The 20,327-nt window shown below is 45.2% G+C and overlaps 13 protein-coding genes across 13 annotated transcripts; 6 read left to right on the top strand and 7 right to left on the bottom strand.

Annotated features, from left to right (window-relative positions):
* The first annotated feature begins 193 nt into the window (after positions 1 to 193).
* On the top strand, positions 194 to 1,353 carry CYBJADRAFT_168527 (uncharacterized protein). Its single transcript, XM_020215409.1, has one exon. The coding sequence runs from the start codon at positions 223 to 225 to the stop codon at positions 1,147 to 1,149; it is 927 nt and encodes a 308-aa protein (XP_020069643.1). The 5' UTR covers positions 194 to 222; the 3' UTR covers positions 1,150 to 1,353.
* A 251-nt stretch (positions 1,354 to 1,604) lies between these two features.
* On the top strand, positions 1,605 to 3,191 carry RPN3 (proteasome regulatory particle lid subunit RPN3). Its single transcript, XM_020215410.1, has one exon. The coding sequence runs from the start codon at positions 1,662 to 1,664 to the stop codon at positions 3,081 to 3,083; it is 1,422 nt and encodes a 473-aa protein (XP_020069644.1). The 5' UTR covers positions 1,605 to 1,661; the 3' UTR covers positions 3,084 to 3,191.
* SWP1 (dolichyl-diphosphooligosaccharide-protein glycotransferase) lies at positions 3,139 to 3,951 on the bottom strand (the record flags this gene model as incomplete). The annotated part of the gene is made up of 1 exon (XM_020213759.1): positions 3,139 to 3,951. One exon carries the CDS (start codon positions 3,949 to 3,951, stop codon positions 3,139 to 3,141), a length of 813 nt encoding a protein of 270 aa, XP_020069645.1.
* A 318-nt stretch (positions 3,952 to 4,269) lies between these two features.
* CYBJADRAFT_174046 (uncharacterized protein) lies at positions 4,270 to 5,166 on the bottom strand (the record flags this gene model as incomplete). Its single annotated transcript, XM_020216530.1, has 3 exons — positions 4,270 to 4,842; positions 4,912 to 4,948; positions 5,030 to 5,166. The coding sequence occupies 3 exons, from the start codon at positions 5,164 to 5,166 to the stop codon at positions 4,270 to 4,272; spliced, it is 747 nt and encodes a 248-aa protein (XP_020069646.1).
* Positions 5,167 to 5,978: 812 nt separating this feature from the next.
* SUV3 (ATP-dependent RNA helicase SUV3) lies at positions 5,979 to 7,559 on the top strand (the record flags this gene model as incomplete). The annotated part of the gene is made up of 2 exons (XM_020213178.1): positions 5,979 to 6,917; positions 6,963 to 7,559. Coding segments are annotated over exons 1-2 (1,527 nt in total), but the record flags the coding sequence as incomplete, so codon positions are not given.
* A 103-nt stretch (positions 7,560 to 7,662) lies between these two features.
* Positions 7,663 to 8,181, bottom strand: CYBJADRAFT_163384 (gluconokinase; the record flags this gene model as incomplete). The annotated part of the gene is made up of 1 exon (XM_020213760.1): positions 7,663 to 8,181. The coding sequence occupies one exon, from the start codon at positions 8,179 to 8,181 to the stop codon at positions 7,663 to 7,665; it is 519 nt and encodes a 172-aa protein (XP_020069648.1).
* A 1,294-nt stretch (positions 8,182 to 9,475) lies between these two features.
* On the top strand, positions 9,476 to 10,666 carry CYBJADRAFT_163385 (uncharacterized protein; the record flags this gene model as incomplete). Its single annotated transcript, XM_020213761.1, has 1 exon — positions 9,476 to 10,666. The coding sequence occupies one exon, from the start codon at positions 9,476 to 9,478 to the stop codon at positions 10,664 to 10,666; it is 1,191 nt and encodes a 396-aa protein (XP_020069649.1).
* Positions 10,667 to 10,720: 54 nt separating this feature from the next.
* On the bottom strand, positions 10,721 to 12,034 carry YTM1 (Ytm1p; the record flags this gene model as incomplete). Its single annotated transcript, XM_020216531.1, has 1 exon — positions 10,721 to 12,034. One exon carries the CDS (start codon positions 12,032 to 12,034, stop codon positions 10,721 to 10,723), a length of 1,314 nt encoding a protein of 437 aa, XP_020069650.1.
* A 479-nt stretch (positions 12,035 to 12,513) lies between these two features.
* Positions 12,514 to 13,973, top strand: ERG12 (mevalonate kinase). Its single transcript, XM_020215411.1, has 2 exons — positions 12,514 to 12,650; positions 12,712 to 13,973. The coding sequence occupies exons 1-2, from the start codon at positions 12,567 to 12,569 to the stop codon at positions 13,894 to 13,896; spliced, it is 1,269 nt and encodes a 422-aa protein (XP_020069651.1). The 5' UTR covers positions 12,514 to 12,566; the 3' UTR covers positions 13,897 to 13,973.
* Positions 13,642 to 15,091, bottom strand: FSF1 (Fsf1p). Its single transcript, XM_020215412.1, has one exon. It carries the CDS (start codon positions 14,943 to 14,945, stop codon positions 13,962 to 13,964), a length of 984 nt encoding a protein of 327 aa, XP_020069652.1. The 5' UTR covers positions 14,946 to 15,091; the 3' UTR covers positions 13,642 to 13,961.
* Positions 15,092 to 15,229: 138 nt separating this feature from the next.
* On the top strand, positions 15,230 to 15,682 carry CYBJADRAFT_168533 (holo-ACP synthase). Its single transcript, XM_020215413.1, has one exon. The coding sequence runs from the start codon at positions 15,261 to 15,263 to the stop codon at positions 15,660 to 15,662; it is 402 nt and encodes a 133-aa protein (XP_020069653.1). The 5' UTR covers positions 15,230 to 15,260; the 3' UTR covers positions 15,663 to 15,682.
* Position 15,683: 1 nt separating this feature from the next.
* Positions 15,684 to 17,290, bottom strand: GUA1 (GMP synthase (glutamine-hydrolyzing); the record flags this gene model as incomplete). The annotated part of the gene is made up of 1 exon (XM_020217529.1): positions 15,684 to 17,290. The coding sequence occupies one exon, from the start codon at positions 17,288 to 17,290 to the stop codon at positions 15,713 to 15,715; it is 1,578 nt and encodes a 525-aa protein (XP_020069654.1). The 3' UTR covers positions 15,684 to 15,712.
* An 873-nt stretch (positions 17,291 to 18,163) lies between these two features.
* On the bottom strand, positions 18,164 to 20,153 carry CYBJADRAFT_178048 (2,3-butanediol dehydrogenase; the record flags this gene model as incomplete). Its single annotated transcript, XM_020216905.1, has 3 exons — positions 18,164 to 19,415; positions 19,554 to 19,613; positions 19,990 to 20,153. 3 exons carry the CDS (start codon positions 20,151 to 20,153, stop codon positions 18,164 to 18,166), a joined length of 1,476 nt encoding a protein of 491 aa, XP_020069655.1.
* Positions 20,154 to 20,327: the final 174 nt, after the last annotated feature.

The raw sequence follows: 20,327 nt of genomic DNA on the forward strand, positions 1-20,327 counted from the left end.
GGTTGTATCCTTGTTCCACTTACACTGGCTGGAGGTACTGAGGAAACCTGGTCTCATGGTAATATCATTGCACCATTGGTTGTTGGCATCGTTCTCATCCCTGTGTTTGTTTTCTTTGAAGCCAGGTTTGCGAGATACCCATTAGCACCATTCAAATTGTTGAAAGACCGTGGAATTTGGTCGGCTCTATGCCTGGCTTTCCTGCTCAACTTCATTTATTACATGGTTGCTAACTACCTCTATACTGTGCTGATCGTTGCGGTTGATGAGTCTGTCACGTCGGCTACTCGTATATCGTCATTGTATTCGTTTGTCTCCACTGTCTGGTCCCCAATATTTGCTATCATTGTTGCGTACGTGAGACGTCTAAAATACTTCATCGTCTTTGGTGTTTCTCTATGGTTCTTATCAACAGGGTTACTCTATCATTTCAGAGGTGGTGATGGTGCTGGTCCAGGTATCATTGGTGGTCTCTGTGTTTGGGGTATTGGTGGTACTATGTTTTCGTATCCTATTACGGTTTCTATGCAGTCTGCAACATCTCATGAAAACTTGGCCATCGTTGCTGCCTTTTCATACACAATGTATAGAATTGGTTCAGCAGTGGGTAACTCTGTCTCTGGTGCTGTTTGGACACAACTGCTTCCAGACCGTTTGGCCAGAAACCTTGGTAATGTGACACTTGCTGCTGAAGTTTATGCCAATCCGTATAAGTTTGCTGCAAATTATGATTGGGCTACACCAGAAAGACAAGCTACTGTCGAGGCATACACACATATTCAGAGACTGGAGACAGTGATTGCTCTGTGTTTCTGTACGCTGTTGATTGTATGCTCGCTGTTTCTGAGAGATCCAAGGCTTACAAATAAGGTTGCACACGATGGAGAGATTGAGGAGGGCCAACTTATTGTTAAGGAGGACCATGATCCAGTTGTCGAATTCGTTAGAACTAAGATCTTCAGAAAGGAGCCACGACCAAAACGTGTGCCTTGCAGCAGTGAAATAGAAGAAGAAGATCCAATCGTTGAGTTCATCAGAACCAAGATCTTCAAGAAGGCACCTAGACCAAGACATACACAAGAGCCAGCTCTATCAGCAGATAGTATCCATGACCAAGGCATTGATTCTAATACCGAAAAGAAGATTTGATATCATATCACATAGATCCTACATGGTTGCGCTAACCATGAGCATATACAGCTCAACCAATTTACGACTTTTCGTCTGGTGATGAATTCCAGAATATCGTGTAGGAGCAAGTCCATCTAACTGTTCTTTTACAGTTCACGGTATGAGGATTTGATGTTCGTTAGTAAAGCTACATCTCCAAGGATGTATCACTATGGAAACATCCCCATATAGTGCTTCCCACGTCCATTTGAGTTGTCTGAGCCATGTAAACATTTTAAATGTATTTGCCTTTAATAGTGCCCAAGTCGCATACTGATATGTATCATTGGTAACTGTAACAACCAATACGGGTTGGTTATGAGCGCGCACAATACAAAACCTCCGAACATCAAGCGACCGGGTAATCCCTTCAGCACCCAAAGAGTTGCCACCGTGAAAATCGTAACCTCGAATTTGCACAAAAACAACATCAACAAACATCAACAAACATCAACCATAGCAGACAAAGCAGCGAAGATCAGGTGGTGATTATGACACAAGAGGAACCAATTGTTGCTGAGACAAAGGAAATCACACAGGAGGAAAAGGACCAACAAACTGTGGAGGCCATTGAGAAGGCTCTCCAACTCGTTGTGAAGACTGTTCAGACCTTTGACCAACGTTACATCTTCAAGACTTTGAGAGATCTTGTGTCTGTAAGACCCCAGCTTAATGCCAGCGTCTTATCGAAGCTTATCAACACTTATCTCGGTGACGCATATAAATCCTACTTGATTGAGTACATTGGTGGCATGGCTGAGGATGTTGAGTTGAAGAATGAAGTTTTGCCAGAGGTTACTTTTGCAATTCATTGGCTTGTTCAGTTATACCTCTTGGACCAGAATGAGCTCAAGAAGTTGGATGAGCTGAACACGAAGCATATCATAACATTGACGAAATCGCAAAACAGAAGGTCGCTAGACTTGATCAACGTCAAGATCTGGTTCTACATTGCCAGAACAAAGGAGCTATTGGGCGATTTGATTTCTATTAGACCGGAGTTGTTCCTATCGTTGAGAACAGCATCTCTCAAGCATGATAACGAAACGTGCGGTGTTCTTATAACACTTATCTTGAGAAATTACTTGTTGCTCCATGATTACACACAGGCTTCAAATTTCATAGAGAAGGTAGAATTTCCAAAGAACATCTCCACTTCGCTAGAGGCTAGATACTTCTTTTACTTGGCAAAGATCAATTCTATTCAATTGAACTACTCAGATGCCCATGAATTCGTCATCACCGCTATTAGAAAGGCACCACAGACTCAAAATGCCATTGGATTTTTGCAAGTCTCCTACAAGTTGAGCGTATTGATTGAGTTATTGACTGGTGAAATTCCTGAGCTCTCCTTCTTTAAAAAACCAGGATTTGAAAAGTGTTTGGTTCCATACCGTGAAATTACGAAGGCTGTGAAGTTGGGAGACCTAAAACTTTTCAACGAGACCTTGGCAAAATACCGTGAACATTTCGTTAAGGATGATAACCTTACACTTGTGACACGTTTGAGATCCAATGTTATCAAGACCGGTATCAGAATCATTTCACTTTCGTACACAAAGATCTCCTTGAAGGACATCTGCATAAAGCTCCACTTAGATAACGAATCTTCTGCTGAATACATTGTTTCCAAAGCCATCAGAGATGGTGTCATTGACGCCAAGATCAACAACCAAAAGGGTTATGTTGAGAGCAACGAAGTTCTCAACGTGTACTCTACAAACGAACCTCAGGTACAATTGGACCAACGTATCAAGTTTGTTAACCAGCTGCACAATGATAGCGTTAGAGCCATGAGATACCCACCTAGTGTCAATAGGGTTCATGATTCCCTTGGTGGTGAAGCTGATATGGAAGATGAAGCAGAGTTGATCAATGCTCTACAAGATGAGTTTGACGGAGATTTCTTTTAAGCAAATGAAAATGGCGATTAAGTCCCTTTACTTTGGTTCTATATAACTTTGTAGATTATCTTTTACCAGCCAATCTCAAGGCCCCAACGTAATTCAATACTTTTGATCCAAACCAAACAGAAAGAGGTGTTAAGGCACCAACCTTGAAGATTGTAGCAAAGATTGAAGAACCCAAGTAGTATTGGAAGAAGACGACCTCATAGCCCACTATTGTCAGGATGAATGCCCAGTGTGAAATGTTTGTAGTTGGGAAGTTTGTAAAATTGATAGCACCTTCCGCAATCCATGAAATGATGAGACCAAAGAGAGCAACGACAGATAGAGATGCGAATGTAATGGCAATGACAGAATTAACATTTCTTGGTTTCTCTTTAAAGATGTGATGGATCTCTGGTTTCACCTCAAATCTTTGAGGTTTGACATATTTCGACTCTGATATGAGGGATTCAGCCAATTCAAGAGAAGCAATCTTTGCAAAGACTGGGGCGTCATCAGAGGTCGTTGCAGCGATGATGGAAACATCCAAGAATGGTTCCTTTGTGAAAACCTTTGGTAATTTACCATACGAGAGTGTATACTTTGCAGTTAGAGAGCCTTCACCTTCTTTAACAACTGGGTTGAAAGAAGCCTCCAATCCTTCCTTGTTAGAGACTTTAATCACGATCTGATCCGGAACAGTCTCTGTAACAATATCGAACGAGATATCGACTTTAGAAGCTGACGAGTCAAACACAACGGCTTCCTTAGCAGGTGTTGAAGCCGAGAACTCGAGCTTCCCGGTGTGAGTCTTCAAGACACCATTTACAACATCAATTGCACAGACAGCACTTGTAAAGGCAGAGAGAGCTATCAGTCTTTGGAGTCTCATATCGAATTAGTTGTCTATTCCCAACAAAAACCACGTTGTCAACAGTGCGCACCTGGGTGACTTTATTTGAACCTTTGTTTGTAGGAATTCGGGCCTTCGTGTCCAAGACTACAATCCGAGGGAGTCCGGGTGTGCTGAGCGAATTCCGAGGATCTAGATCACGTGACGAGTCCACTTTCCTATTACCGAAGCCAGTTGTTTATTGTATAGAACACCAGAAGAGATAAAATAGAGTGAGGTCATTAGTAACTTTGCAATCAGTGATGAGGCATTCATTAGTTTCGTTTAGCACGCGGGCTCTTTTTTTCCAGTCCGCTTTTATAAGCTGTGTTCGTTTCCATTATTCAATGGGTCAACAACATGTTGTAGGACAGCTTCAGTACCCTTTTGTTCAGCATCGATTCCCGTCACGATACTTCCAGTGAGCGGATCTTCATCGTAGATGACTGGTGCATCTGGCCCCAAGATATTTGGCTCAGTATCAGGAACAGGCATGTGCTCACCAACTTCTGTAACGTGACGCTCCTCTGCTGCACCCACACCAGTGGATCTCATCAACTTTGTCCATACACAGGACAGTCGTCTCCTAACGTTAGAGTCTCCATTCTCTGCTTGTACTTCAACGACTCCAACCGATGGTGGGATGTTATCGGCGATTCTACGAAGTAGTCTGTTCAAAAACAGCACAGAGCGGCTGTACTTGGCCGCCGCCAACTTGAACGATGCATAGCTCACGCCGTTGAAGAACACTACGAGCGCAGAGGCGACGGTTGAGACGAGGAGTAAAGGTACAATGAACAGCGTTGCCATCGAGCTTACCGCCATGAACACGACAGAGTACATGGTGAATGCAATAGACGAGCGGATGAACATCATGTCACAACTGTTGATCTTGAACAGCGGTTAGAAACAATCGCCAAACATTGGGAAGGAAGAGGGTACAAAACATCAACAACTTACAACTTTCTTAGTTGATTCACCAAGTGAGCTTTTGGTACTGAGAAGAGAGCTGGGGTTGGAGCGAAAAGTGTTGGAGGAAAGCCAAAACCAAATCAAAACACTGGAAACAAACACTTACAGCATGTCAGTATCAACAACACCTTCTTCGTGGGCCCATCCCCACAAATACGCGTTGTTGTTCTCATCACGCTTACTCATGTGGAAAAAGGGAAACATGTCGGATCCTGCTATATCATCTATGAGTTCCAAGTCCATGATCTTTAACCGTCTTGATGAGATGGCCTTTTAGATAAAGACATTAGGCTTATCTTATACATCACGTGAAAGAAGAGTACCGTGCACGTGAAAGAAGAGTCCCATTCACGTGATCGTCATCTGAAGTGGTGAACAATTTGCCAGGACCGGAGAAACTATACCTATGAACATATCATCATATACGTGTTGCTCTTTGGCGTAGAGCGGGTTTGCCGGTAACTGTGATGATAAGAAGCAATATACTATGTGTATCACGAGGATACTGTAAGAGCTTCAGCACTGCGAGTGTTCTGTCAGCAACCAAAAGAAAGCACTTCCAGAAGAAGAAGAAGCAACAGTCACAGAGGGTTCCATACACTGTTAGACAACGACAACAGGAACAACTTGATGTCAGATCGAACAAGTGGATCAGCGGCGAGGATGTGATGAACTACTCAAACCATATGACCTTTGATGATGTTTCTAAGAACTCCATGATACCTCACATCACAGATGAAATGAAAGAATGGGTCGAGCTTGGTTTGTTTGACTTACAACGTAAAGTCAGAAACGGTGTCCTCAGATGGTTCGAGATGGACTCGACACCTGAAGAGACTAAAAATATCGCCATGAAGTCATTTGAGCATGACATATCTGATGCTCTAGTACGGGCTACGGGTTCTGAAGGCTCTGTCACGTTGGCTGATCTCCTGGTGCCGACTGTGGAGACTTTACCTTCATCGCTGATGGCAGTTCAATACCCCAATGAAATGTTGGAGAAATTCTTCAAATCAAAGAACATTGGTAATGATCAAGAACTACAACGTGAGTATCTGTTTGAAATGACGTTTCAGCATTACCTCAGGACTGTCGCTACCCAAAGAACTCAGGCCCAAGACCTCACGGTCAGCATCTCAAACCCTGCAGAGTGGTACCCAGTTGCACGTCGTTTGAAGAGAAAGCTCATTCTACATGTTGGTCCTACAAACTCTGGAAAGACATACAATGCATTGCAAAGGTTGAAGGCTTCAAACAACGGTCTATATGCCGGTCCATTAAGACTCTTAGCACGTGAAGTGTATCATCGTTTCAAAAGCGAGGGGTTTCGTTGTAACCTGGTAACAGGTGAAGAGGTTATTCAAGATCTCGATGAGTTTGGTAACAAGGCATCTCTAAGTTGTAGTACAGTAGAGATGGTGGATCTCAATACAGAATTCGAGGTTGCCGTTATTGATGAAATCCAAATGATTGGAGATACCAATAGAGGCTGGGCTTGGACTAATGCACTCATTGGTGTCAGAGCTCACGAAGTCCATCTGTGTGGAGAGGCATCTATTGTGGATCTCGTTAAGAAGATTGCACACATGACAGGTGACGAAGTCATTGTTAAGGAATACAAGAGATTGGGTAAACTACACGTTGAAGAACGGCACCTTGCAAACAAGCTCTCTGATCTGAAGAAAGGAGACTGTATTGTGGTGTTTAGTAAGAAGAAGATCCTTCAGTACAAAGCTGAGATTGAAAGACTCACCAAGCTGAAAGCTGGTGTAATTTACGGCGCTTTACCAGCGGAGACCAGAACTGAACAGGCAAGAAAGTTCAACGATGGTGAATACGACGTGTTGGTGGCATCTGATGCTATTGGTATGGGATTGAATCTGAGAATCAAAAGAGTGATCTTTGACAGTCATAAGAAGTTTGATGGTACAAAGATGATTGATATACCAGTTCCACATATGAAGCAGATCGGTGGCAGAGCTGGACGTTATAAAGTGGCACCTTCAGCAACGACTCCAACACCATCACTTAATAACGAGTCTAATGATGAGAGTGTTGGATACATAACTGCATTCACCAGAGATACATTGAAACGTATTCATAAATGTATGGATCATGAAACCATCAAAGTCGAGAAAGCCATACTTTGGCCAAGTGATGAAATCTGGTCCCATTACATATCTGAATTCCCAAATGATACCCTTTTAAGCGTGATAATGGAAAGATTTAAGAAGGAAGTGTCCAAATCGAAGATCTATGAAATTGCAGAGATTGATGAGCGGACAAAGATCGTTCAAGTCTTGGAGAGCATTAGAGGGATGCTGCTTACAGATATGCTGAGAATCGCAACAGCTCCTATAAGTCCTCGCTTACCTGATTTCCAGAGTGTACTTTATGGATACGGTTTCAACGTTTGCAGAAATCAAACCAAGAACTGCTTTGAGTTTGACTTTTTGGACTTTACGCTCCTTAAGGAGAAGATTTGGGATGTTCAGGATCTATCACACTTGGAAAACTTGCACAAGTACCTGATGGTTTGGATGTGGATGAATAACAGATATCCAGAACTATTTGTCATCAGGGAAAGTGCCACCGATGCAAAGAACCTCATTGAGGAGAGAATAGAAGAGACATTGAGTTATAAAGATGACGTTTATAGAAAACAGATCCAACAAAGAACAAACGTCTAATTAGTCTGTACATACAATTAATGCCAAAAGGTGATACGCCATGTAAATATTACACTTTAGTTTTGATAAACTCCAAACCAAGTTGTTTAATCTCTTCAACAGATTTGTTTTCAACATCGATACAAAGAGCGTTGTCGTTCCCAGTAGGCAATTCCAATGTATCCAGCTGTGATTCAATCATTGTACTCTTCATAAAATGGCCTGATCTTGCGTTTGTTCTCTTGATGAGTTCTTCTTTTGATGCATATAGGAAGACATATATGACATTGGCATTATTTGCAACCTTTTGAATCAAATCCCTGTACACTTGCTTCAAAGCAGAACATGTTACAACTGAAATACTGCTCGTTTCAGCCCTTTTGGAACCTTCTTGAGCAACTTCCTCCAGCCAGCCCCATCTATCATCGTCTGTAAGTGGGATACCTTGGCTCATCTTCTCAACGTTTGACTGTGGGTGTAATTGATCTCCTTCAACGAAGGGACAATCAAGAGATTTAGCAATCTCCTCACCAATAGTGGTCTTTCCAGTACCTGCTGTTCCACCAACTACCACCACAGTATTTGTCATCTCTACCGTCGTTCCTCTCGTCTTAGAACTTGGAAGTGCTCGAGACAACGGAAGAAAAGTTTATCCGAAGCCTTTATATAGGCGCGCGCCTGGATAATTGTTGACCCCGACTTGTTTTACCCGCAGTCGATGGATTACCATAGAAGGGACGCAGTGCTCCGGGGTTGTCCATTTCTGTGAGTTCAAGTAATCAACCTCACAAAAGTTGCACAGTGACTGCGTATACACTACAGATCATGTTCCACAAGTCAGGTCTTCGCTGTAATGAGAAAACAAACAACGACAGAACAGCTTAAATGATTCGCCTCGTGGAAGTGCAGTCGTCTAGAGTTGTCAGCTGGTTGCGTATTCGGACAATTGTTATTTATCCGGTAGTCCTTCCTCTCTGTTTTTGAGTGTACAGCGCATATTCCACACACACCGTGTCGGCCATATTTGTCTCTTCTTTTCACCCTAGAACAACATTGACATTCTTCAAGTGTCTCGATTTGCGGTACCGTAGATGCTTATTGGACATCGAGATCAAATGGTGAATTCTTTGGAGTATTCTTCTTAACGAATGCTTTCTGCTGCGAGCCTTCAAGAAGATGTGCCTCTTATGACCAGCACCAACTTCCAACCCATCCAATTCTCTCGATAGATCCCCCAATATCTTTGCATTAACTACAATATCATCCACCGGTTTATGGCTCCACCAATGTACTCGCTTCCCCGTGGGGATCCTAACCTTATAGCGTCGTGATGCAAAGTGGAATGGCGAACGATGCTTCTTCACAAATATTGTGCGATCTTTTTTAAAGAGAAACCTTAGCGTCAAAATCTTATAGAGCTGATGGAGGAGCCTTTTGATGGTTCTCTTCCGGGAGTTTCGAGGTGGTGGGAGAGATCTCATCTTAGCACAATTGGAGTCCCGTCTTACTGCGATTTGTACCTTGTCCAAGCTATGAGAAGCAAATAAATCACAAACAATACAGTATGATCCAGTCAGAAAGATGAAAGCTATGGAAACGAACATGTATATACATCTTTCCAAAGGTGATGTCCAGCTTTGTGGTTTAAGAACAGAGTTTTGTGTCAAAGTTCCGTGCGTTGTCCCATTTGTCCCATTTGTCCCGAGCATGTGGTAATTTTTCCGCGTGCCGTTGTCTCATCTCGCAAATGGGCAGACTTGGACAAATCAATAACCTACAAAGTACTTTTTCACCTCTTCCAAGACAAGTTGGAAGCATAAGACGCTGGGAAGAGAAGAATTTTACCATTTTGCAGTGACAGCCTATATAAATTCACAAGAGGAATGAACACATCAGATAGAACAGAGAATCTGACCCGTGTATGCATTGCCATTGTGATTTGTATGTTATTGAACTCTGCGTTTCCAAAGTCCTACATCCCAGCTATCGTTTCTGCGATATTGATGGCTACCATCTTGTACAAGGGCAACTTCCCCTGGTTGGTCCAGAAGTTCATAAACACCGAGATGTCCATTCCAAAGCAATCCCTGGTGGATGCAATTGTTACACTGCAACACTATGAGAATGCCACCTTGACGTGGAACCAGAAGAAGAGAAACAACCTCAAGTTTGTTGGCTGGGAGTCTAAGAAACAGGCCAAGAGCGTTGGATACTTACACCATTTAGATGCAGTGGACTCAAGTATCAGAATCAACTCCCAATTGGCCAATGGAGTTGCAGAAGATGCCATCAAGAGGTTTGATATTACACCTCTCGACCTAAAAGCTGGTACTTTCAAAACCAATTCGAGAGCCATTGAAGCCATAACGCATTTTGCCAGAGACTGGTCTTCTATTAGCGAAGAACTGGATCCTCTGTTCAAATTTATTAACTCGTCACTTGATAAATACGTCAAGGACAAATCCAAAACACTCGTGGTTGTTCCTGGATCTGGATTGGGGAGAATTGCACATGAGGTTGCGAAAATGGGGTTTGCCAGGGTTGAAACCGTTGAATTCTCTGGGCTGATGTACATCTGTAATGAGTTTGTCTATGGTGGTGCAGAGAAGTATGAGGTTTATCCCTTTTTGGGTTCGTATTCTCATCACACGACTGCTGAGAACCATACCAGACATGTCACTTTCCAAAGAATTCAAAAGAAGCCGGAAAATTTACATTTGAACTATGGGGATTTCAGAAAGTTCACTGTTTCGAATCCAGAGCAGTATGACCAGATAGTTGTCCTCAGTGCATTCTTTCTTGATACTGCTCAAAATATGTTTGATTACTTTAAGGCCATCGAGAACGTCATTGGTGAAAATAAAGGCCTATGGATCAACGTGGGACCATTGAAGTACGGGACTGCTCCTTACGTTGAGTTCACACTCGAAGAGATTAGAAAGCTCAGGGAATTAAGGGGATGGAAAGACCTGGATGAACCTGAAGCTGGTGAGCTTGCAGGTTACCTGACAAATAAAGAGGGCCTCTGGCAAGGTTACTACGGGTTGACAAAATGGGTTTCATCTCGTAATTAACAGCAGAATACCATCTGTTCTCTATTGTAAACATGTTACGTACTTGTTCTTTCTTTACTGTTGACCAACACTCTGATTGATTTGGATCTTCTTGTCTTCACCACCGCTGACAATGCCTGGCTCACCCCAACTTACTGCAAAGACCTTGCCCTTTTCACCAGACTCTCTTGTAATCGTGTACAATGCCTTTTGCGCTCTAACATCCCACACTTTAACAGTTCCATCATGAGAACCAGATGCCAACATGTAGTCGTTAACAGGACTTGCATCCAAACTCACGACAAAGTTCTTGTGACCAATGAGTTGCGATTGGGAGATCGTGGCAGCATCAACACGTGGATCGTGGAGTGTAATATGACGTGCTGATGAACCACATGCTATAAGATTCAGTTTGGCCAGCTGTGTCATTGACAAGAGTGAGAACCCGGTAGTTCTGGTGTCGACTGCACGAGAAGTGACAAGGTCCCAGGTCTTGATTGTATGATCTTGTGATACAGAGTAGGCGACAGTTTTATCGTCATGGGCGAACTGGACATCTTCAACAGGCTGTGAATGCCCCTCCATGAATGCCAATGGAGCTCTTCTTCTGATACTGGCGTCCTGCAGAGCCAATTTTCTTCTCTTCTTAGCTGCTGTTGATGTGACCTTGTTTGCAGCGTCCTCCAATGGATCTACTGTTGTCATCTCCTTGTAGTTTGTAGACCAGAATCCAATTGCGTTATCGTAACCAGCACTCAAGATTCTGTTATCGTTCACAGCGAGAGAGCTTACAGCAGCTTTGTGACCTTCCAAGATGGCCAGTGTCTTCCCTTCTTCCGGCTCGTCGTCATCCTCGTTAGCATTAACATCGTTGACAGAGTGGGCCTTCCAAAGACGCAGTTGTCTGTCGTTACCACCACTGACGATCCTGGTCTCACTGATCCATCTCACAGCTTTAATAGCTCCTGAGTGGCCCGCGTATTGCTTTTGAATATTACCAGACATATCCCAAGTTCTCACTATCCCATCGTACGAACCTGAGAGGATCCGGCCGTAGCCAATGTCGAGCGACGAGACCCAATCCTCATTGTTGAAAGATGCAAGGTATGATGGTGGAAGCACAGAACGGGTGTACTCCAGCGTGAGAAACGCCTCAGAGGACAACGCCTGTTCCTTCAGATACTCTTCAATTGAAGTGGTCAGAAGAGTGCCGTTGATGAGGAAGTCAAATGGCACTGGCACCTCTGTCTCCAAGAGATGGTTCACAATCTCCGAAAGACCATAACGTTTCAAGGAGATTGGAACGTACAGTGGCTTGTCATCCACGTGAAGATCCTGGTTATCCTCTCGTGTGATGAACTTGATCTTAATCTGTGACTTGTCTTCCATGATTGGATCTGTTGTTACGTATTAATACCCACCATCATTGGAAGAGAGAGGAAGGCTTCTCGAGGCCGGGAAATTTTTTTACCTGCAGGCGTGAGATGAGCCGGAAGTTACCCGATCGGGGTATTACGAGGGTGGAAATCATATCTACGAGGTGGGGGTCTAAATGGGTGGGGGATGTTGTGATTTGTTGGTGAATGTTGATGTATTTAGGTGATACTTCGCTGGTTGTTGTGGTGGATGCTGGCTGATGGCTGGCGTGTGAAGTGTGGTGGGTCTGATTGGCGTATACAGACGAGTGGTGAGATGGGGCTGTAGCACCCGGACACCTAATAACCCGGACACCTAATAACCCGGACACCTAATAACCCGGACACCTTCATCACCCGCACACCACACCACCCGCACACCGAGCAAAACCGTGCTAAACGAGGCGAGGAACGATCTCTCTCTCTCGCTCGATATTGGTTCATCGATACAGACAAGCACACTCGTTCCAGTCTCGTATTACGTGGTTTATAACCAGGACGTCACAATGACCCAGCATACAGCTCCCTTTGTCGTGTCGTCTCCAGGGAAGGTGATCATCTTTGGAGAGCACGCAGCTGTCTACAACAGAGTGAGTCGACTACAGCAGAGCTTACAATCTCATCACGCGTATACTGACTCTAAACAATTAGCCTGCCATCGCAGCAGCTGTCTCGCTCAGGACATATCTACACATCTCTGAAAGCAGTGACCCCGAGGAGATTATGCTGGAGTTCCCGGATATCGGGTTCACTCATAAGTGGAAGCTCTCTGATCTGCCCTGGGACACTGCTGAGAAGTATCACATGGACAAACCACAACCTACAGATGAGCTTGTTCCGGAGATTGTTAGTGAACTGGCAAATGCTCTTGTCGATATCTCGAACAGTGTGCACTATGCAGCAGCATACTCGTTTCTGTATTTATATGTGTGTATGTTGAAGAGATCGTCACAAGGTTATAGATTCACTGTTCGTTCTACACTGCCGATAGGCTGTGGTCTCGGTTCGTCCGCCTCCATCTCGGTGTGTTTGGCAGCTGCTCTATCGCTTCTGGGAAACCATGTTCAACGTGCATCTTTGAAAGCTACAGATGCCAACAAGGACAACGAGGACTCTATGTTCATAGATTCGTGGGCCTTTATGGGCGAGAAATGTATCCAGGGGAATCCATCTGGTGTTGACAATGCCGTTGCAACTCACGGTGGTGCCGTTATGTTCCAAAGAACATTGGGGTCGGCACCAAGTGTTCGTACCACCATGAGAAGCTTCCCTCCACTGAGGCTGCTCTTGACAAATACCAAAGTTCCTAGAAGCTCAGCTAAAATGGTTGGAAACGTTGGTAGATTGAACCAGGAGTATCCAAAGACAACAACAAGCATCCTTGACGCCATCGACTCATTGACTAGAGAAGGCTACAACATTATGATCAAGCCATTTTTCAACGACTCTGCCAAATCTCGTCTCAGTGAACTGTTCGAGATAAACCATGGACTTCTTGTCGCATTAGGTGTCTCCCATCCAGCATTGGAAAGAGTGAGAATCTTGACAGATGAGTTGAAAATCGGTAAGACAAAGCTGACAGGTGCCGGTGGTGGTGGTTGTGCTATCACTTTGCTCAACGATGACGCAGAGGAGAGCGTTATCCAAGAGCTCATCAAAAAGTACCAATCACTTGGGTTTGAAACATATGAAACTACATTGGGAGGTAAAGGTGTTGGTTATATAGAGGTTTCTGATTCATTCCCATACACTGCCCAAGATTTTGTCGAATTTGAAGACCGCAACGCTATTGACAAGGCCATGAATGCCGGATCCCTTGAGTGGAGATTTTGGTGATTTAGTTTTTAATTGTGCTCATATACCACTTGTGCTATTAAATATTAACGACTAGAATACATTGTCTAGATACCTCTGTTGAAGTAGACTTTATCAATAATGTCACCATTCTTATCCTTCTTACCAGCAAGGTCAGATTCGAGTCTATGAATGTCTATGCCTTGGTACTGTGGGAATATTGCCAAAGCAAACGGTAACGCGATAAAGGATGTTGCAGCAATCAACCCAAGGTTAACAAGCGTTTGAATTCCAAGACCTTTACCTTTGAGGAACCCTCTTTGCAATCTAACAAGGATCAATGGAGGAATCACCATGATTGGTGTTGCGTTTATGACTCTTGAAGCAGCAGTTTCACCCACAGCGTAGACAGCAGCAGTTTTGGACTTGCCAACCTCATTTCCATCCTTATCAAAGACAGAGATACCCTTCTTGATCTCTTGAGATCTCATGGCAAACACGTTGACAATACCAGCTGACACAACTGCAGCGAATGGAACCAAACGTCCGAGGATCATCTTTGTATTTGGGGAGACATTTCTCAATCTTGGGACGATGGCATTGAGACCAAGAGCAACACCACATGACGATGTCACGGCAATGGCATAGTTCTGGATCAATTGGGTAGTGCTCAATGGATGGGACTTGTTAGCATTCGAGTAATTCACAGCCACATTAAGGGACTGATTAGCGATTTGCCAGAACAGCGTACCAGCCGTGCCCAAACCTGGAGTCAGCATACCAGCAGTGACAACGAGGTTACTGAGCACACAGGACGACATTCTGAATGGTAGCACAACGGTTTCACCGGTGTCTGGGTGAACAGTGGAGTCCAAGATCTTCTTTGCTGTCCAGAACTGTTCCGACACTTCTGTAACACGGCCATTACGATAGTCAGAGATGAGATTCTTAGCATCTTCCAGTTGCTTGGAAGTCGTGAAGAGCATTGTCGGGTCAGAGATCTCGGCACAATGGTAGACACGACCCATGTATGTGGACAGATCATAACGTGACTCTGGAAGAGGCAGAGGACCTGGGACAGAGGAAGCCATTATCAGAGTCTATAGATAGGCCTTTATGGTGTATATCGTTTAGGAAATTGAGATGCAAAGACTGTGAGATGTACTCTGAAAGCCACCAAAGTATTCGAACCCAAAGTTCAACAGCGAATGGTTTAGGAAATGAAGCAGTCTGTTCAATTCAATTGTACTGGCTTCTATTTGTCTCGAAGATGTGAGATTTGCGATGAGTCGATGGAAATTTTTTCCTCTGTCCCCTCCACCGAGATCCTCCACCGGCGGATCATCAAAATTGAAAACAGAAAGAATAGGCGAGGGAACCATGAACACGAACGCTGTTCAACTACAATGATCTTGGGAATTGGCTGTGATTTGTTGAAAGTTTCCAGGATTGAGCGTATTGTGAGACGACAGGGACTCAATGGGAAGACACTGGACCGGTTTGCCACGAGGATTTTACACCCGGTGGAGCGTGAGCAGTTTGTAGCGTTGAGACGTAGCGATGATATAGCTGGGACAGTGAGGCTTCTCAGTGGCAGCTGGTGTTGTAAAGAGGCAGTTTTCAAGTCATTGGAACCTGGAAGACAGGCCAAGTTTCGATTCAATCGATGGTACAAGAGCAATGACGAATACGGCCGGCCGACGATCTGTGGTGATGACGTTAACAACACAGACCGGTTTCTAGTGTCAGTTTCTCATGATGGTGATATGATAATGAGTACAGTTCTACGACAAGGCATACAACAATAAAGTAAATGAATTAAAGGATCTATGGAAAGTGTAGAAACAAATGGCAGAGTTCACTCCCATTCAACAGTGGCTGGTGGCTTGGAGGTGATATCGTATGTGACTCTAGCAACACCGTCAACTTCATTGACAATTCTGGAAGAAACCTTCTTGAGGAAAGCTGGCTCGAAACAGAACCAGTCAGCAGTCATGAAATCGGTGGTTTCAATAGCTCTGAGGGCGATGACTTGCTCGTATGTTCTTTGATCACCCATAACACCAACCGATTTAACAGGCAAGAGACATGCAAAAGCTTGCGAGATCTTCTCGTACAATCCAGCCTTTCTAATCTCCTCGATGTAGATGTAATCAGCGGCTCTTGCGATGGCAACTTGTTCTCTGGTGACTTCACCCAAGACTCTAATGGCGATACCTGGACCTGGGAATGGGTGTCTCCAGACCAAATCGTGTGGGATTCCCAAGAGTTGTCCCAATTGACGAACCTCGTCCTTGAACAACTCTCTCAATGGCTCGATGAGCTTGAGCTTCATGTCCTCAAGCAATCCACCAACGTTGTGGTGGGTCTTGATAGTCTGAGATGGACCCTTGAATGAGATGGATTCAATGACATCTGGGTACAGAGTACCTTGTAACAAGAATTCGATTTCCTTACCGCTCTTTGGCTTGATGTTAGCAGCTTCACGCTCAAAGACATGGATAAAGGTGTTACCAATGATCTTTCTCTTCTTTTCTGGGTCAGTGACGCCCTTGAGCTTGTCCAAGAACTCATCTGAGGCATCGATAACTGTCAAGTTGATACCCAAACCAGCAGTCAATGTCTCCTTGACGTTCTTGGCCTCGTCCTTTCTGAGAACACCGTTATCAACCAAGATGGCATGGAAACGGTCACCGATAGCCTCAGTCATCAATTTGGCAGCAACAGTGGAGTCGACACCACCAGAGACAGCACCGATAACCTCAGCGTCAGGGCCAACAAGAGTTCTGATTCTGTTAATCTCGGTGTCGATGAAGTTCTCCATGGACCAGTTTTGCTTGGCCTTACAGATATCAACGGCAAAGTTTCTCAACATGAATTTACCCTTCTCAGAGTGAGTAACCTCTGGGTGGAATTGGATACCGTAAATCTGTCTGGCCTCGTCGGCAATACCACAGTATGGGGAGTTATCAGATGTAGCAATGACCTTGAAGCCCTCTGGCAAGCCGTACAGCTTATCACCATGGGACATCCAGACCTTGGAGTGATCAACGTCCTTGAAAAGAGCAGAGTCCTTGTCCACAACGTTCAAAGTCGCAGGACCGTATTCTCTCTTCTCACCTCTGGCAACTTCGGTGCCGTTAATCCAGGCAATCTCTTGCATACCGTAACAGATACCCAACACTGGAACGCCGAGGTCAAAGACAGCCTTGTCAACGTGTGGAGCATCCGGAGCGTACACAGAGTATGGCGAGCCTGAGAGAATCACACCCTTTGGCTTCCAGTCCAGTTCAGCGATCTTCTGCGTACATGGAAGCATCTCAGCGTAGACGTTGAACTCACGCAAACGGCGGGTCAGCAAGTGGGAGTACTGAGAACCGAAGTCCAGGACCAGGATGGTCTCAAACACGTTGGAAACTGGCTCGACTGGCGACATGCTATAACGTTTTACTTGGCGGTTAAAAGAAGTGGCCCTTTTCTCTGAGTGAAGTGAAGGAAGCTTTGTAAGAGGCATCGGACAAAAATTTTTCCGCTTTCCTCCCTCTGCGCGATGCCCTCAATTTATACTGTTGCACGCCAGAATTTCTTTTATTTACACGTAATAACTGCTTTTTTACTCGGGTCTACACAACAACGACAGACAGAGAGAGATTGATTAGAGCGTACTTAAAAACGTGTGAGAATGTTCCAGGTAACATGACCGTACTGTTCCTTGCCTTCTCTTTTAGAGAACGACTCGTAGCACGGAGATACTTCCTGAGATGGTTTACTCTCCCACAAAGACCAACCCTCATCCCAAACAAACCAATTCCTCCCCCGGTTCCGGGAGAAGAAGAGTAGATCGCTGCCAACTTGCAGACAACCTGGAGATAAGGACCAATAGCTATCGAACCGTGCGCATCAGGCGAACAGTGACGCCATTGGATCTTGTGAGATGCTAATTGATAAGAAACAGCGGGTGTTGGGAGAGAGGAAGAGTTCCTGGTGCTGTTGAAAATTTTCCGTCCGCACAGCGCGCAGTTCGGGGGACGGGGGTGTCTGGATGTTTTGCTTTATAGGCCTTTGGGAAGAGGGCGTGGTCCGGCGGGCCGACGGTGCAGAGCTTGAGTGCATTGAGACAATAGCACTGTCCATGATAGGTTGTAACGTTGTTGATTGATATATATAGTACAGACACACACACACAATTCCAGATTATGTGTGCCGATAATTACATTTTCCCAACAATTCCTCAGTGGATGATATCCACCATGTATAGAGACATAAGAACGCAAAGCTGAATAGAGACGGAGGACGGATTGAAGCCCAATCAAATATGTTCGTGGATTCTGGTGAACGACTTTGAGTATTCCAACTCGCCATGGTTATTAGGCGTGATGAGAACCTTGATCTCCGAGTCCTTGTGGCCCCTGAGGTATTCGAATCCACCTTCGATACCGTTCTTCAAGGAAACAACGGTGGTGATGAAACGTCTTGCCCTCTCATCATCGATATCACCACGTGCAAAGCAGTCCAACACACCTTCGAAGTCCTCTCTGGTGTAGCACATCGAACCCATGAGCTTTTTCTCGTGCTTGGTGACATCCATTGGCCAGAATCTGATTGGATTCTTACCCCAGATGGCAATGTTGACAACTGTACCGTTGGATGCAGCTGCATGAATGGCGGTTTGCAATGTCACCTCCAGTCCAGAACAGTCAAAGGTGTAGTCAAACCCGTGTCCCGTTGGCGATAACTTACGCAACTCAGCAACTGGATCCCCCTTGACAGATGTTGGATCAAACCCAATGGCACCCAACTTCTCAGCGTTCTCCCTTCTAATCTTTGAAGGCTCGGAACACACAACGTGCGAGGCCTTGAAACCAAAGAGACACAGAATGGTTGAAAGTCCAATGGCTCCACCACCAATGATGAGCGCAGTGGAGCCTTCTTTGAAGCCGGAGATTCTCACCGCGTGGTAAGAGACCGCTAGCGGTTGTGCCAGCGCAGCAATCTCCAGCGGGATGCTCTTTGGCACAACAACGGCGTGACGAGCAGCAGTGACAAACTTGTCCGCCAATCCACCGTTCTGGGCACCCAGCCCGGTAAGAGACATGTTCTTACAGATGTTTGTAAGACCCTTTTGACACTCCTCGCAGTCCTCCTCGGCGGTAAGCGTGGAGTCGAAGAAACGATCCTTATCGGCACAGTGCGTGCTTGGGTCAATCACAACGTGGTCGCCCACTTTGACATCGGTAACGTTGCCACCAACCTCGATCACCGTACCAGCGATCTCATGGCCCATACACAGAGGTGGCTTGTGTCCCGTTAGCGGGTCGCTGCCGCCAGCTTGCTTGAAAAAGTTTGGGGGGTCTGCAACAACCTCCTTCAAATCTGTCCCGCAAATACCACAGTACGAGACATCGACGAGCACCTCGTCCGGGTGCTCGATCTTTGGCTCTGGTACGTTCTGCTCATAACGTAAATCGTTTGGTCCGTAGTAGACTATTCCTTGCATCGTAGTAGTACTGTAATGGCTTCTATTGTTATAGATAGCACTTGTCTTTGTTCTGGTGAACACCCTGGAGATTGGTTTTGGAGCCAGAAAAATCCCGGAGTTGATGACCTTTATAAGCTGCACTCCAAAACACTTGCGCATATTTTGGCCGTGGCGAATCGTTCGAAATTGATGCACGATGATGGTGGTGAAAGCTCCCTACGCTGGGGTCCTATTTTTACTTGTGACTTGGTAGAGATGACTGGTTGAGGACGTGTGTGTCCTGAGGGAGTGGCAGCCATCTGATGATTGTACTACAATATATATACGTATTTCAAGCGTGGGAGCCCTAGTGTCCGGTCGTGTTATCGCACAGCTCGTCGGTGCTTGCAGTCCAGACGGACAAGAATACAGGCGATGTAGGTTTAGCGACGTTTCGCTCACGGTTTGGGAAAAAAAAGTCTGTAGGCACACAGCCGGCGCACGGGGATACACCAGGCCTCCACGCCAAGTTTGGAACGTGTGTGGGTACTAACTACACACCAAATGAGCTGAATTGTGTCATCACACAGCTACTGATATACATGGAACAGCTCATCAGTCGATGACGTTGACGATTGCTTGTTCTCTGCAGGCAGAGCTTTCCCTATCGACAACACCCCAAACGGCCCATGGCCAAGACGTGAGTTTCTCGTGGGGAAGTTGCACTAAGGCTCCCCCTGCTGGGGACCGTTGGAAAAGGCTCGCGGCGGGTGGTTGCACCAAAGTTTTTAGAGTTACGCTCGCCTTGAGGTTTAATTTTAGGGCAGCGTGGGAGGGACATTGGTCCCGTTTCTGCCCCCACCGCTGGAAAATGACGTTCTTTACGCACGTTATCAGGCTACGAAGCTGTCCAGAACTGCAACAGAAGTTTTTTTTTTGACACAGATCTGAACAGTTTCCTCCCCAGATTCTTTTTCTTTCCAAGGGCCCGGGGCCCTGCCCCCCCTATTTCTCA

This window comes from Cyberlindnera jadinii, assembly GCF_001661405.1.
Source record: "Cyberlindnera jadinii NRRL Y-1542 unplaced genomic scaffold CYBJAscaffold_10, whole genome shotgun sequence".
Classification (NCBI taxonomy): domain Eukaryota; kingdom Fungi; phylum Ascomycota; class Saccharomycetes; order Phaffomycetales; family Wickerhamomycetaceae; genus Williopsis; species Williopsis jadinii.

Bases quoted from the DNA above. Each gene is read 5' to 3' on its own strand.
- CYBJADRAFT_168527 (XM_020215409.1), top strand. From the start codon at position 223: ATGGTTGCTAACTACCTCTATACTGTGCTGATCGTTGCGGTTGATGAG.
- RPN3 (XM_020215410.1), top strand. From the start codon at position 1,662: ATGACACAAGAGGAACCAATTGTTGCTGAGACAAAGGAAATCACACAG.
- ERG12 (XM_020215411.1), top strand. From the start codon at position 12,567: ATGACCCAGCATACAGCTCCCTTTGTCGTGTCGTCTCCAGGGAAGGTG. The intron at 12,651-12,711 runs GTGAGTCGACTA...CTAAACAATTAG, and splicing joins ACGCAGCTGTCTACAACAGA to CCTGCCATCGCAGCAGCTGT.
- FSF1 (XM_020215412.1), bottom strand. From the start codon at position 14,945: ATGGCTTCCTCTGTCCCAGGTCCTCTGCCTCTTCCAGAGTCACGTTAT.
- CYBJADRAFT_168533 (XM_020215413.1), top strand. From the start codon at position 15,261: ATGATCTTGGGAATTGGCTGTGATTTGTTGAAAGTTTCCAGGATTGAG.